General features: G+C 49.7%; 1 protein-coding gene across 1 annotated transcript in view; it reads right to left on the minus strand.

Annotated features, from left to right (window-relative positions):
• The window catches only part of EFCAB5 (EF-hand calcium binding domain 5), a 46,459-nt gene extending 31,102 nt beyond the window's left edge, over positions 1-15,357 (minus strand). Inside the window, exons 1-6 of the mRNA XM_033172598.1 lie at positions 15,251-15,357; positions 9,973-10,149; positions 7,319-7,877; positions 6,155-6,311; positions 5,008-5,071; positions 1,044-1,114 (exon numbers count right to left, since the gene is read on the minus strand). Of these exons, the coding sequence (XP_033028489.1) occupies positions 1,044-1,114; positions 5,008-5,071; positions 6,155-6,311; positions 7,319-7,869 (843 nt within the window). The 5' untranslated portion in view covers positions 7,870-7,877; positions 9,973-10,149; positions 15,251-15,357. The remainder of the gene's footprint in view (positions 1-1,043; positions 1,115-5,007; positions 5,072-6,154; positions 6,312-7,318; positions 7,878-9,972; positions 10,150-15,250) is intronic.
• Between the last annotated feature and the right edge of the window lie 351 nt (positions 15,358-15,708).

Genomic DNA, 15,708 nt, shown 5'->3' on the forward strand with positions numbered 1-15,708 from the left:
CCAGCAAGGGTTAAAATCTAATGAAGGATCCCATCGTTGAATTGCCAGGCAAGGGCCATAATGGCCCCTAAGTATGGGTCATACTCATTAGTATAAGAAAAGAAGTTGCCCTTCAAGGAATGGCAAAGAGATATTTCAAATTTTATCTAGCAGGGGAAGAAGCGAATAATAAAACATAAATTACTAATAGATTCTAAAGATATAGGCGGCTTTTCCCTGCCAGGTTTAAGGATATATTATGAGGTGCCTTGTCTTTGCTGGCTTCGGGAATGGATAACATTACAAAATGCAGATATTTTAGACTTGGGGGGGTTATGATAATAGATTTGGTTGGCATGCGTATTTATGGTATGAAAAAGTTAAGGTACACAGAGGATTCCTGAACCATTTAATAAGAAAATCACTATATGTGGTATGGAAGAAATATAAGAATTTGTTAGGCCCAAAAGAAGTTGCTCTGTGCTAGGGGGCAAATGGGTACGCCCCCTCCCTCACTTGGCTGGAGTAAGAAGGACAATAGCCAGAAGGGCTCCAAGATAGCCAACTCCAGACCATCTTGGAGCCCCTAGCATTGTGGCCTCATTTGCAGGCAGTGGATTCGGGGCGTGGGGGGTGGCGGCAGTGGCAGTTATCTGATTTTCGGACATGGGGAAATCTAAAAATACAAGAGGTTGAATTTCTAGGGTCACCCTTGCAGGATGAACGGTTTCTTAGCAGCACAGTTATATGCTAAGGGAAGAATATGAGGCTCCCTGCCTTGGATTTGCTTCATAACATTAAGGTGGTGTTGGGCTGCCTGGGTGTCCTTTGCAGGGAAAATTGGCGGGCGGCAGGGAGAGTGGATCCTTCTTCCAGCCACCATCTGTGTTTTACCCTTGAAACTCAAGGTGTGTGTATATATAGGTTTCCCGATCTGTCTCCCATCCAGGCCCCGGCTCAAAAGAATATGTACTTTAACCCACTTCATATCTCCACCTGATTATCCATGGAAGGAGAAGCAGGAGGAGAGAAAAGCCCTGCTCAGGGACATTGCTCCTCCTCACCTCTGTGAACTGCTCTTCGTTCAGCTTCACAGCCAGGGACCCCACTGATTCCAGAGGCCTGGCATAGATTCCTGCGGAGGTGAAGCAGATGTGAGAGCAGGTGTTAAGCAGTGGAAGAACTGGACAGCATCCTGCGCCTCTCTGGCAAAGGGTTCAGTCTGCATCTTTTAACACTAGTGCAGTTCATTGTGGGTCGAGGGGCCACAGCTCATTTGCACCGGCTGGGTTTCTTCCCATGGAAACCAACGTATTACAAATTTACACCAGCATGAGGGCTTTTGATACCCTATATTTGATTTAAACCACAGGGATGGGGAACATGGGGCGGAGTGGAAGCTCTGTGAAAGGAAGCCCCACTGCCTGGAACTGTGGGAGGCTCCTCCCCCTCTGAGTCATTTGCATAGCCCTGCCTCTGAAGCAAATGGACCCCGCCCCTGGATGAAGATGAATTATATAGCAGGCAAGTGGAACTTACTTCTGCCCAAGGGGTGCATTTCCTCATGGGCAGCCTTCTAGGGGCCGCAGAGTGGGCAAGCCAGAGGCAAAAGGGGACAGAGCAACAGCTGGGACTCTACAGTGGGCCACATAAAGTTAGATGTTTCTGCATACACGTAAACAAACACCCATCTCTCCAATGTCAAAGAACACATTCTGGCCAGGCAAAAGCCCTTAAGGAGGCTAGTGATAGGCATGGCCTGGAGAGAGTCCCAAGGGCCACATCGAGAGGCCTGGAGGGCCACATTCCACTTCCAGGCCAGAGGTTCCCCATCAAAGGATCACTGCATCAATGGCCCTGTTTGGTGGGTGACTTTCTCCGCTACGTGACATAGACCTTGGCTTAGCTTGGTTTGCCCAGCACACGGGCCAGAAAAAGGGACTGCCATTGGCCAACTGGTACTGTAGGATGATGCCAAATCCTGCTATCAGTTTTTTTGTTTGTTTAGCTTTCTATGCCATCCTTCATCCAAAGATCACAGGGCGGTTTACAATTTATAAAACCACAAAATATTAAAGTGCCATTTTTTCTGTTTAGAAAACAGGTGGCAGCTGGAGGAAATTGGCACAACCCTGCCCTGATGGGTTTGTGTTCTTTCAGTAAGAAAACAGGCTTGGTCTAATATGTAACCTGGTCTGCCACTGCAAGCAGTCTTGGAAGGAAAAAGCAACAGCCCATTGCACAGCTTGCTTTCCAAAGAGCAGCACCAAAGAGCAGCACCCGTATTTGGAAAACAAAGTTTACTATATACAGTCAGGTTGCAATTCTGAATTTGGAATAACCCCTATTTATCCCAGAGACTTCCAAGTGCTGGGTTGTCTATAAGGATGGATGTATCTATCGTTTTCAGTTTCTCTCAGCTTCTCGTTTTTTCAATCTTAAATTCAGTTCTCCACATTTTTGCATCAGTTTGTGATTTTTTTTAAGTCCTCACGAAAACAAGTCAGCATCTTAGAACAGTTTCCTCTAATAAAATGCATTTTTATATGTTATTTTCCACTAACACATTGCTTTTTTATGCACAAACAGACCCCTTATACACATTATTGATTGGAGAACTGCACCACAAAACTCATTGCAATGTGAATTTCAGAGGATAGCTCTCTTGCTGTTTGAGTATTGCTCTGGAATGCACAAATTAGGTAGGCCTGTATCAAAATCTGATCCAAACAAATCCCTAGTTGCCAGATCTTCAAGCCGCGTTTTAGGGTGGGCAGAAGATAAGGGTGAAGGACGGGGCAAGTCTAGAGAGCATTTCTCTGGGAGGGAGGGAGAGAGAAATGTTATGTACCACCAGGGGGACTTCCATCACAGGGTCAGAGAGAAGACTAACCAGAGAACACCCAGTGGACTTCATTTACTGCTGGCTCCTGAAGACATTCACGGGCAGTAAATTATTTTCATGACCCCATAAAGAATAGCTTTACGCTCGCTCAGTGCGTTGGGCTCTGCTAAATGGATGGCTCCAGGAAGCAAAGAGCAGCTGGTCACCTGAAGAAGAAGCATCTCGCTAAAGGGCAGGCAACATATGACCCACAGGCTGCATGCCTCGCAAGTCCATTTTTACAAATCAGCTTCGGGAAGACTGGCAGTGGCCCTGGTCTCCCCTCTCTCCTGCCCACTTTCAGCCTTCTCCTAAAAAGATATGACTGGTCGTACTAAGTGAGCAACAGATACGACTGGCTGGACCCTGAGCAGTGGTGGCTGGATACTGATGAGAGGGCAGCAGAAGAAGAGGGGTGGGAGACTGACTTGGCAGATGGGATCAGTGATCTGGGTGAGCCTGTAACAGCTGGGAAATGAGAGTTGCAGGCAGGAGAAGGTGAAGGATTGGAGAGTGAGGAACAGGTGCAGGAGGAAGGAGAGATGGGTCAGGCTGGTAGAGAGTCAAGGGCTTCCATACCTCTTCTTCCTGCCCACACCTCTCCTGCTTCACTGTCTCCCAGGACCAGAAGAGGACTGAAGAGGGAGGAGCAGAAGCAGGTTACACACAGGCATAGTCTTCACCTGCTTGTGCAAAGCACGGGTGGGGAAAATGCTTAAGCCGAGATCGGGGCCTCTCTGTTGCAGCAGCTGCCTCATCTGGTGCACCTCTAGGAGTAGCTCAGAGACACAGGAGTGATGGATCTGCCTTTTCCTAACTTGTATGTGTACATTTGACAATAAAGAGTTAATTCCTCACTCTGGACATTCCTTGCCTGGAAGCATTGTGATAGCTTCAATGTCTCAGCCGTCATGGCTAAACTACATGTTATATTGGGAGTTCTGGGATTTTCACTTTCAGAAAGCAGCTGTGGGCATGATATGGATCAGAATCTATAGGATGTGGAGAAACAGAACCCTTTGCCCCCGCATAGGAAGCTGCCTTATACACAAAGTCAGACCACTGAGACGTCCAGCTGGGTATAATCTATACCAGGCACGGCCAAACTTGGCCCTCCAGATGTTTTGGGACTACAACTCCCATCATCCCTAGCTAACAGGACCCAGTGGTCAGGGATGATGGGAACTGTAGTCCCAAAACATCTGGAGGGCCAAGTTTGGCCATGCCTGATCTATACCGACAGGCAGGGGCACTCCAGGGATCCAGGCAGGATTGAATCTGGGACCTTCTACATGCCAAGCAGGTGCCCTGCCACTGAGCTACTGCCCTTATCTGAATCCTACGACTTAATCCCCTTCTGTCTGATGTGACTATTAGCCCAAGGGGAAAATATAGATACCATGGGCCTGCGGCTGTGTGGTGGTTGTAGGTCAGGACCACAGCATGGAGGGAAAGGGTTGGGGCTTCCTCATCCTGAGCCTTGACGCCAGGGAATCCTCCACTTTTCAAAGAGCAAAATAACACTTTTCAAAGAGCTCCAGCGTAACAGACGGATTGTGTCTGAGAACCAGAACTATATACAGTCGCTGCTGCCTGGGGGATCTCTCCCAGATCCTGCAGAAGCTGGCCTTCACCCTGCAACTTACCGCCCACTTTCCCTTCTGCAAGGCCAACCCCTCTAAGCTTTGCTCTCTGCAGTGCAGGATCGCAGCCTGGCTGGAAGAGGACCCTTCAGCCTTTTCCAACCTGGTGTCCTCCAGATCTTTCAGGCTACAGCTCCCCTGAACCCTGACCACTGGTCATGCTGCCTGGGAATCATGGAATTTGTGATCCCAAACATCTAGAGGGCACCAGGTTGAGGAACACTGGTGTAAGGCTGAACAGGGTTGGGAGACTACTAGGGAGAAGCACCTGCCTTTGCATCACAGCTCTTTGGCTACTTGTGATGCATCTGAAGGTACCGCAGAGATACAGAGATGGAAGGAGCCTTTGCTGATGGAGACTCCCAAATGTTCCTGAGGGCTCTGCATACATCGTTTCCTCATGCACACACACACGCCCCCAGCAATCAGGAACACCCCTCCTTGACTGGAGTTATTTGGATCAGAGCTTGTGGAACCGAGGGAAGGTGGCTGTGGCATTACCTGTCCCATCGTCACTGAGTTCTGAAGAGACAGACTCCATGAATGACTTCAAGGCACTTTGGATCTGCAAGCGAAAGAACCCATTTCAAGGGCTGGTCAAAAAGAGGCCTCCTTTTGGCCCAATCCAGGCTCTGTTGGGCTGGGAGGAGCACCCCTCAGCCTTACGAGTCATTCAGAGCCGGAAGCATAGACGCATAGAATTGTCAGGTTGGAAGGGATCGTGAGGGCCATCTAGTTCAACCCCCTGCAATGCAGGAATCTTTTGCCCAACGTGGGGCTCAAACTCACGACCCAGAGATTAAGAGTCTCCTACTCTACCAGCTGAGCTATTTGAATTGTCAGAAGTTGGATCATGCACTGGTCTGGAGGCGACTTCTTGACTATGGGCTATGAGTTGGGGGTGCAGAATTGCCAGGCCTGGGGGTAAATGGGAACTGGGGTAGGGGCAGTATTGTGCAGTTTTGGTTCTGTCTGATTCCTTACTTAGAAAAGTGTGGTCTGCCTAGGGATGACCCTGCCTTGCGAAAATCCAATCTTATCCACTGAATTGGATCTTACCTGATGCATGGAAAATCTGGAGAGATTTTGCTTAATCAAGCTTCAGTGGGTAAGATAGGATTTTTACAAGGCACAGGTGCGAAACAACAAGAAAAGCTCTCAGGCCTGGGGGAATTAATTGGAATACAATACGATCAGCGTTTCCGTGCGCTGCTCTGGTTCGCCAGAAGTGGCTTAGTCATGCTGGCCACATAACCCAGAAGCTGTACACCGGCTCCCTCAGCCAGTAAAGCGAGATGAGCGCCGCAACCCCAGAGTCGTCCGCGACTGGACCTAACGGTCAGGGGTCCCTTTACCTTCACGATCAAAATACAGGCCAAGCAGAAGTGTGGGTAAGCCCTAAGTAGTGCTTTTCCTATTGTGGGTTGTTCAGAACTGGAAATTTAGCCCTTAAAAAAATAGTTGCTGACCGAGGACTCAGTGAGACCATACAAAAAAGTAGGCATGGAACAGAGGGAGAGGGACTGAGCCTCAGCAGCCATCTTCAGACCAGGCCTGTTTACTTCCAGCAATATGGCAGAAGGAGAGTGGCTTTCAAACCAACCGGTTGCCCTGGCTTTTTTGTGTGTGTGTGGGGGGGCAACATTACCAGCAGAACAGGGATCTGTCCTGTGAGATCCGCCGTCCACTCTTTGAACTGCATGGACAGAGCCTCCTTCCGCATGTCTCTCACGTGAGTCTTGATCTTTTCCACCTGCTCCCTTTGCTTGCGTTTTTCTTTGACCAGAGTCTTCATCTGTGACAGTCTGCAGGGCACAGGGGTAACGGGACTTGAACCAGGGTGCCTTACTCCCACCCACCCACCCCATAAATTTCTTACAGCTGAGCAGCACTTTCCTCCCACTCCCCTGAATTAAATTAATGCTTTGTGACTACAGTACACAACTCAGGAGTGGAGTCCCTAAGGCAGCTGGATGGCACCCTGTACGCCTCCTTCCAGCACCTCCTGCAGCCAAGCTGGTGCCAAACGTCTTGTTCTCCTTTCCTTTGGACCACATCAGCAAGGCTGGGGGGGGGCATATTGTTCTCTGGGCAGCCCAGTTACCAGTTACTAGTCTGCAGCCACAACAGGTGCTGTGATTCCCCAGTGATTCACCCCAAAGGCATACTCCATTGTCTCTTGAGACAGACAGATGCCAACAGCTGATGGTGGGGGTGGGGATGCAGGATACTGGACTAATTGAGTCATTGGACCGATCGCTTCCCTCTAAAGGTGAGTGCCAACAGAACTAGGGACAAACAGGTGCTTGGGTGGGATTCCTGAAGTATGCCCCATACTCCAGCCAGCCCCAAAGAAAGACTGAGTAGGGGGCATGGAATGTTGCGGGTTAGCTGGAAAACAAAAAGAGGGGGGGGGAGAGGAAAATTGGGGGTGGTAGAATGGCCTGCCAGAGCCCCTTTTACAGGGATTGCAGAGGAGGAGGTGCACTCCTTAAGGCAATGGGGATATACTGCAACATTTTGTTGCAGGACGCACTTGCATTCCCATGCTCTTAAGAGGTCGGCTCTTGGAGTGTGTAGAGATAAAGACAACCCGCTCTCTGTGTCTCTGCCTGAGCCTCCGTACTGAACATGTCTCCTCAGCCTTTGCCTCCACGTCATGACATGCTGGTGGGAGTCAGAATGGCTGTGCTGACAAACACCTCAGAGGGTTGCAAGTCGCACTCTTCCTACCCGCCTCCCTTTACCCGCTTTGGCGTTCCTCACCCGCAATGGCTTTGTGAAAGGGGGTTTGCAGGCTGGAGACACTCACTTGTGCAACGTGGTCTCGGGCACTTTGGCTTTCAGCTCGTCTGCGATGGCTTTCATCCCACGCACGTAGGGATTGGGCATGGCGTTAATCTCATAGGCCGGGTTGTGCCTCATCAGGTACTCTCCCAGGAAAGTAATGGGGTCAAAGGTAAGGGGTTCAGATTCCAGAGCCTTCTTCTTCTCTGCAACCATGAGCAGCTTCTCCACACCAGGGACCAAGGTGGGGAGGAGCTTATCAACCAGGTAGGCCCGAGTCTCCAGGGTCATGCTCTCGTCGTTGAACCAGTCGCGAGACAGCTTGTCCGGGGGCTCTTTCTTCTCGACCTTTTTTTGTATCATCTTGCTGTTGCGGAGCTTCTCCACCCTCATCTGCTGCAGACCCAAAGCCCTCGGCTGCAGGGTCTCGTAGAAAATGGACTTCCACTGAGCATCTGACCGCGGAGTCAGCGGCCTGACCGCCCCCCTTGGGCTGCTTGTTGCTTCTTCCAAAAGTGTCTCACTGAAGGGGCTTCTCTCAGAACCCACCTCGCTCTTCTCTGGTTCTGTATCCATGTTTCACTCTGCACATGAGAAAAAGAAGGAACGTAGACGGAGTCAGGGCACTGGGTCCATCTGCCTCAGTACTGTCTACCCTGACCTGCGACGGCTCTTCAGGGTTTCAGCCAGGGGTCCTAACCAGCTCTGCCCAGAGGCACTGGGAGCCTTTTGCATGCAAAGCAGGGGCTGTAACCCTGAGCTACGGCTCTTCCCCCCAAAATATGGGGGTAGCCCTTTCAGAGTGTCTCTAGCGTATCACAACCAAGTGGCTACAGGCCTTGCAAAACAAAACAAAAAACAAATTATATATAGTATGGTGGCCATTTTTAACGCATATTCATATCAATGAATATTCGTCACAATTTCCATCGAGTGAGATAACATTATGGAATACTTACATTTACTGGACAGTCTCAGATTAAATATAACAACTGCTAATTGATGATATCAGGGCTATCCTTCCCCTTTATTTTGTATTTGTTATATCTTCCCTTCCCTTGTAGATGAAGGGATTCCCAATAATCTATTCAACAATATCTTTATCATACCTTGTTGATATTGCTGTTCTTGTTTTTTGGTTGTATATAAATACAATAAAAAGTAAGCAGCAGCAACAACCACCACCACCACCACCACAACAACAACCACAACAACGAGGCAAGAGCCCAGTCCTCTTGGTTCTAAACTAAGGGCTGATTTAAATAGGAACATGTGTGGTATGATTCTAGTGGATGTAACTATTCCCCTCCAGCCACCCATTATAGATGGGCCTTAAGATCCATCCAGGCCACCAATTTCACACTAGATTCGCTCTTGAGAACACATTCTGTGGTTTTTTTCTGGAATGCCCAGCAGAGGGCCATTTCGGAGACTATGAAATCGCAAGAGCTCTGCTGCTCTAAAATTTGGTTGCAGGCAGAATTGCTACCTCATACTTCGGATTTTGAAAATGGTTTTTAAAATACAAGGCCCATTTTCTCTGGGATCCTATTGTCGGCTTTCTGCTCTCACCTCTTGTGTGGAACACCTGGACACCTGCTTGCCTACATGGACGAATAAGGGAGAGTGGACACTGGGGCCACAAATCGAATGGTTGGGAGGAGCTGTGGCCATCTTCTCTCCTTAAGCCAAGAGACAAGGGAGCTATCGAGGGGTTGTAATGTGGCCCCTGTATGGGCTGTCATCATCACCCCTCCCCACTCATCAAGTGACGTGACGTGAGCTTTAATGTCCCTTAGTTTTATAGCCTTTGGACCAGACAGCACTGGATAGCTCAGTTGGTTAGAGTGTGGTGCTGATAACGCCAAGGCTACAGGTTTGATCCCTGCGTGGGACAGCTGCATATTCCTGCATTGCACAGGGTTGGACTAGAACCTCAGGAACCCTCCCAGCTCTACAATTCTATGATTGTGGAAACAGAAGATGAGACTTCCTGGATTGTCCTGAGTCCTGTTCTCACAGTGGCCAACCAGATCTCTTTCTCCATTCCCTTCTCCAGGGAATCTTTGCTCTCCCTTCCCGCAGCATCTTCTGCTCCCTTGGGGTAAGCACTTCTCTCTCAGCCCGATGTGAACCAGGTACGAGACAGGTGTTAAAATCACAGAGAAGGGAACAAAAGGAGCTGCTGTCTACAAAGCCAGACCACCAGCAAATCAAAATTCAGTATTATCTACGGAGCTGCAGTTGTTTCGGAAGCCGCCATTCCTATAGTGGTGCCCCTGGTCAACACCGGCAGGAGTCTTTCCAGTTTCCAGCCCTACCTGGTGATGCCATTGGAGCTTGAAGCTGGAGCCTTCTGCACACAAAGCAGATGTCCTGCCACAGAGCCCTTCCCCCCAGAGTCCAGTCCTTATGACTCTGAATAATGGGCGTAAACCCTACCGCTGGCAGCATCAGTGACAAGAGGTGGTTCGTGGTACCCTAGTGCCCTGCCATTTTTCCTTTCACTAAGCTCTCCAAAGCCCGACTCTTCCAAAGAGCAGCGCAGGAATCACATGTCTTCCCTTACCTTTTCAGAGCCAGCGTCAGGAAAGGGAGATGCCCCCTCCCAAGCTATGCTGGAGTTGCCTGGGAATTCAAGGAAGAGAGCCGTCTAATTTTAACCACAGAGAAACTTACCAGGGAAGCCAGAGGACTCTTGCAGAATCTTCTGTGTGTGTTTGACTGTTGCCGAGCAACAGTCCCCAGGGGGTTGCTGGGCTTCCAACTACAGAGTGAGGTGGGTCATCATCTCCCTTCTCTGGCAGCTGGAGGAGGGTGAGCGCCTTCGTGTTGTGCCTTGCTGCAATGACATCACTGTGTTGTTAGGAATAAAATGAGAGAGAGAGAGAGAGAGGAGATCAGAGTTAACAGCCAAGTCTTACGCTGGGAGGAGGCAGTGACAGCCGCATGAACTTTCCTGGGGGAAGAGGAGATCATATATTTCAGCAAGTGCCTCAAACAGCCTGGAGGGCAGCAAGGGAGCTGCGGTGGTGGTGATGGTGGTAGATGGCTTGTTTTCCCCCTGAGGCTGTAAGCAGAGAACGGGTCTGCTGCAGGTCAAATTCTGGGAAAGGCTTTTGGTGGACTCCTAACGATAAAGAGAGCAGGGCATGTTCCTGTGGCCGGCTGGTCACAACGCCCTCGTGGGCTCTTTGATATAAAAGGTAGCCTTTAGAACCGTGTTGATGGGACTGAGATAAAACTCGCTGGCACAGCAAACAAGTAAGAGGTGCGGATTAAAAGCTAGTCGGGCAGCGTGAATTCGGTGGGGCTTACACCTGAGTACGCACACTTAAGGCTTGTGCTGTAATTAACTGACAGGGCAGGCATGGCCTCATTTCAGCCATCCTTTTCTGAGGGCACAATTATTATCTACACATTTAATACTGAACCATCATGGCTTCTTACATAAAGTTGAGCCATTGGGCTGTCCCGCTTACTGTTGTCCACAAAGACCTGCGGCAGCTCTCCAGGGTTTCTGGGATGGGACCTCCTCGGTCCTACCTGGAGATTGAACCTGGGACCTTCTGCGTGCAAATAATATGCTCTGCAATTGACCGATGGCCTTTCTCCAGTGTTCCTCTGTGAAATGCCACGTGCCATGTCTTCAGGGGAGGCTTGGCTCTTATGTTCTTCCACCCCCAAACATATCTTTGGCAAGGGTGAACAGAAGAGACCACCTCTGTCATGAGCATGGAGGCTGTGGAACTCCCCGCCCCAGGAAATAAAATTGGCCGAAACCCTTCTGCTTATTTGGCCCCCAACCATTGCCCCCCCAATGGCAGAGTCTGCACAGAGCCCAGACAATTAAAACATGAGCATATTTTAAACATTAATTAGAACATGTGGATACATTAAATATTGATCCATGTGATTTCCTGCCTGAAAACCAGAAGGCGCATGACAGCATAAGTGACTAGTGGTTCCACTGGACTCAGTCTAGCCATCTATTAAAACTTGAGTTATTGAATATTTTGCTGGTAATGATCTGCTCTCTTACTTGGGGTCTTTCCCTCACCCCTTGCTTTGAGCATCTAAGTCTGTGCTGGACAGATGGGACTTAAACAGTAGGCAATCAGCAAACAAAATGGCTCTCCTTCAGGACTAGCAATTGTCCTGTGTGTGTGTGTCTTTTGCCCTCAAGGCGATGCTTCTCATCTGGCCCTGAATGCAAGGCATTTTTATTTTGGTCACATCCATATCAATCATACATTTAAGCACACTGAACACACATGAATTCCCCCAAAGAAACCTGAGAACCGTAGTTTGTTAAGGGTGCTGGGAATTATAGCTCTGTTGGGGGGGGGGAAACCACAGTTCCCAGTGTATTTATTTTTGGGGGTAGTAATGAACTTTAAATTTATATGAGCAGTGAAAACAGGGTGCTAGCATTTTCCTGATTGGGCCACTGATGATGTTTTAAGCAGAGAGGCCTCGGCACCCTAATCTTTGGGGCTGCCTCCTTCATCTGCTATTTTTCAAAGGATGCTGTGGGAGGGAGGACTAGAATGTGGTTTCAGACAGCAGGAATATTCCCAGCGCTACCTGGAGATGCCAGGGTTGAACCTGGGGCCGTCGGCATGCAAAGCAAGATGCTCTCTATCGCTGAGCTATGGTCTTTCTCTTTAGAATAAAGAAAGGTTCCAGTCCTCATGGTTTTGAATGAATGCCCAATTTAAATAGGTACACAGGAAGCTGACCGAGTCAGACCATTGGCCTGTCTGGCTCAGCGTTGTCTACACTGACTGGCAGTTCTTAACATTTGTGCATACCTTGCTCTCTGCTTTCCGTTGATTTTTCCCCTATGTGTTCCCATTCCAGAAAAATGCGCACACTTGCTGATTCTCGTGCTGCTTTTGGCTGTTCTTCCTGTACATTTTAATGGCTTTCCATATTTCTGTGTGTTTTAAATACAGAATGTTCTCAAATATCATTGGAATCCCTGGACGCAAGGCCAAGAAATGTACTGTATATATACTGTAACCGGCCAGGCTTGAATGGTGAGTATTTTGTTTGCAGTCCAGCAGCAGGAGAGAGACCCTTTCGCAGGCAACTTTTCGCAGGCAGGGAAAGTAACTTGGTGTCACAGATTTAATCAGAGCATGGAGTCAAGCATTCTGTTTATATTATTCAACGGAATGCCCTAGATATGTAATGTGGTTGTGACTTCAAGCCTGAGATCAGCGGCCAAATAGAGAACGCCTTTTCGAAGTTTGCTGGGTTTCTATGCCAGTACATTGATACTTTTTTTACTGCTCTTGTCCCTTAATGTGCAGAAATGAAGCAGGGGAGAAGAATCATAGCTCAGTGGTAGAACACCTGCTTTGCATGCAGCAGGTCCCTGGTTCAATCTCTAGATAGGGCTGGGAAAGACCTGAAGCCCTGGGAAGCTGCTAACAGTCCATGGAAGCGCAGGTTAATTCTGTGTCCAGGGCGGCTGTCTACCAGCTCCATCTGGTACGCAGGCTGAGACCCTACCTGCCCGCGGACTGTCTTGCCAGAGTGGTGCATGCTCTGGTTCTCTCCCGCTTGGACTACTGCAATGCGCTCTACGTGGGGCTACCTTTGAAGGTGACTCGGAAACTGCAATTAATCCAGATTGTGGCAGCTAGACTGGTGACTGGGAGTGGCCGCCGGGACCACATAACACCGGTCCTGAGAGATCTGCATTGGCTCCCAGTACGTTTCCGAGCACAATTCAAAGTGTTGGTGCTGACCTTTAAAGCCCTAAACGGCCTCGGCCCAGTATACCCCCATCGTTCTGCCTGGACACTGAGATCCAGCGCCGAGGGCCTTCTGTCGGTTCCCTCACTGCGAGAAGTGAGCTTACAGGGAACCAGGCAGAGGGCCTTCTCGGTAGTGGCGCCCGCCCTGTGGAACGCCCTCCCATCAGAAGTCAAGGGAATAAACAACTACCTGACATTCAGAAAATACCTAAAGGCAGCCCTGTTTAGGGAAGTTTTTAAACTGTGACTTGTATTGTATTTTGGTATTTGTTGGAGGCCGCCCAGAGTGGCTGGGGAGACCCGGCCAGATGGGCGGGGTATAAATAATAAATTATTATTATATAGCATAGACAATTCTGTGCTAAATGGACTCTGTTTCAGGCAACTTCCTATCTTAACCACATATTTAGTTAGTATCATGAGGACTATAGTCTTGCACTTGCTTAGGGCACCAGTAAAGCAGGGGCACAAAAAAATGAGAACGTATTTGGAAAGAATTTGATATACCGGTAGATCTTTTTTTTTTTTTTAAGCATTGGAAAAAAATGGGGGAAATCTGAACTTTGTTAGTCTTCCTAACACACTCTTTCCCCATTTTTCTGATTTCTTTTCTTTACTTATCCCCATCTCAATGAGGGGGGCATCCAATTAACACAGATCATGCGAGAAAATAAACCCTGCAATGTGTTGTGCATGACATATGTCTATATTTGGCATATGTTTGTGACATTTTGAAATCCGAAATTTTATTTTACAGCTTAGGTTGGCTTTTATTTCAAATTACATATGACGGTACAATAACCTTTTCAGTGCTTAGGGCTTCTAAATGCCTTACTCTGCTCCTGAGAACATCTTTGGCTCTCCAAAGGTGTCTGTGCTTCACCTCCCATCCTCACCCTTGGAGCATTGGTCAATGGCTGGCTGCTGGGACTGAAGTTGGGAGTTGGGAATCCAGCAACCTCGAAAGGGCTACCCAACTCTTGTTTGCACCTAGAGCTGTGAGTCCCAAAGAGGTTAGTACTGGCCCCTTGGGATTACCTAGGGGGGCACCAAGAGGCAAGGGGGTGGCAGGGGGTTGCAGAAGGAGGCCCCTCCGAATGCTTCGATTGCTTACTTACAATTGACCAGGCCGAAGCCTAGAGCAAAACACCTTCCTTGCTTCTTATTTAAAGTTTTACTGCTCTTATTGCTTTCAAAGCTATTTCCTTTGGACACATTTTTACAATTCTTAGGTTTTCCCAAGCTAGCCAATTACTGGTAATAGCAATTGGTTTTCTCATAAATCAGTTTCTGTAGGTATGTAGCTTTGTGCATGTTATATATAAATATATTATGCTATAAATTTCCTTCACCATTATGTTTTCCTTAGTGAATATGCGCAAAAATAATTCTCCATGCAATATTCTTTGCCATATATTCTATTCTTTTAGCTACAATATGAGATCGGAGCATCTCTTTATTTTTGTACTACCCCGTGTCACACACTCGCGCCTATAAGTTACTCTTTCCGACGAGGACCTATGGCAATAAATCACACTTTGGAACAAACCCGCAATTAACTTTGAATTTCATTGCGTCGTTATTACCTTCCTTAGTGGGTCATGTAAACCGTACTCTAAATAATTAAAACAAAACAGGGTAGCGGGTCACAATGCATTTTTATAGGGTGGCGAGACTCTGGGGATGAGTTTATGGAGCCAGGGTGATCCATTCCCCAAAAGCCGCACTGACCTAGACGCTCTCGCAGCGCCGGGAGCGCGAGGGTTAAGATCTGCAGAGGGAGGCGGAGCGGCGGCGGCGGCGGCGTGTGGGCGGGGCGCCGGAGGAGGCGGAGCGTCCCCCGCTTGACAGGTAGCGCATGCGCGCTGGCGCTTCATTGTGCCCGGCCGGCCCAGCCCCGCCGCGCCTCAGTCGGCGAGAGACCGTTGGCGGGCGAGGAGCTGCCGCAGCTGTGGTCTCCGCCGACGCCGACGCGCCCTCCTTCCCTCCCCCCTCCCTCCCCTCGCGGTCGCCTCAGCCGCCGCCGCCGCCCGCCCGCCCTCCCCCCTTCTCCCCTTCCGACCCTCTCCGCCGCCCGGCCATGGAGTGACAGGGAAAGAAGGGAAAAGGCTCCCGGCAGGCCGGCCGGGGAGGCCCCGCCGCCGCCGCCGCGCCCCGATGGCTCTGGTGACGGTCCAGCGCTCGCCTACCCCGAGCGCCACCTCCAGCCCCTGCGCCTCGGTGAGTCTTTCTCGGCGCCTCGCGCTCCCTCAGCCGCGAGGGGGGAAGGCGCCGCCGCCGCATAGGGTCCGGCGCGAGGCCGTGCGCGCATGCGCGGCATCCTCGCGCGCCGCTCTTCCCCCCCCCTCCATCTCTGCCAGCCGCCCCGATTCCGCGCTGCTCTTTCTCGCCGGGGTATTTTGTCCCCCTCCCGACGCCGTCCCCCCCCCGCCTTGGCTCCCTCTGCCCCCCCTCCCACCCCAGGCCCGCGTTGACAGCTGCAGCCCATTCATTCTGTGTTCCCCCCTCATTCATTCATTCATTCATTCTGCCATCCACCCCCCCCCCCCTTTCCCAACCACACGCATCTCCTTAAATTTCTCCTCCTGACTAAATGAGGGCTCGGAGCTGCCACATAGGAATAATTTTGGCTAAAGCTTTTTTTTTT

Source organism: Lacerta agilis, chromosome 15 (assembly GCF_009819535.1).
Source record: "Lacerta agilis isolate rLacAgi1 chromosome 15, rLacAgi1.pri, whole genome shotgun sequence".
In the NCBI taxonomy this organism is placed as follows: domain Eukaryota; kingdom Metazoa; phylum Chordata; class Lepidosauria; order Squamata; family Lacertidae; genus Lacerta; species Lacerta agilis.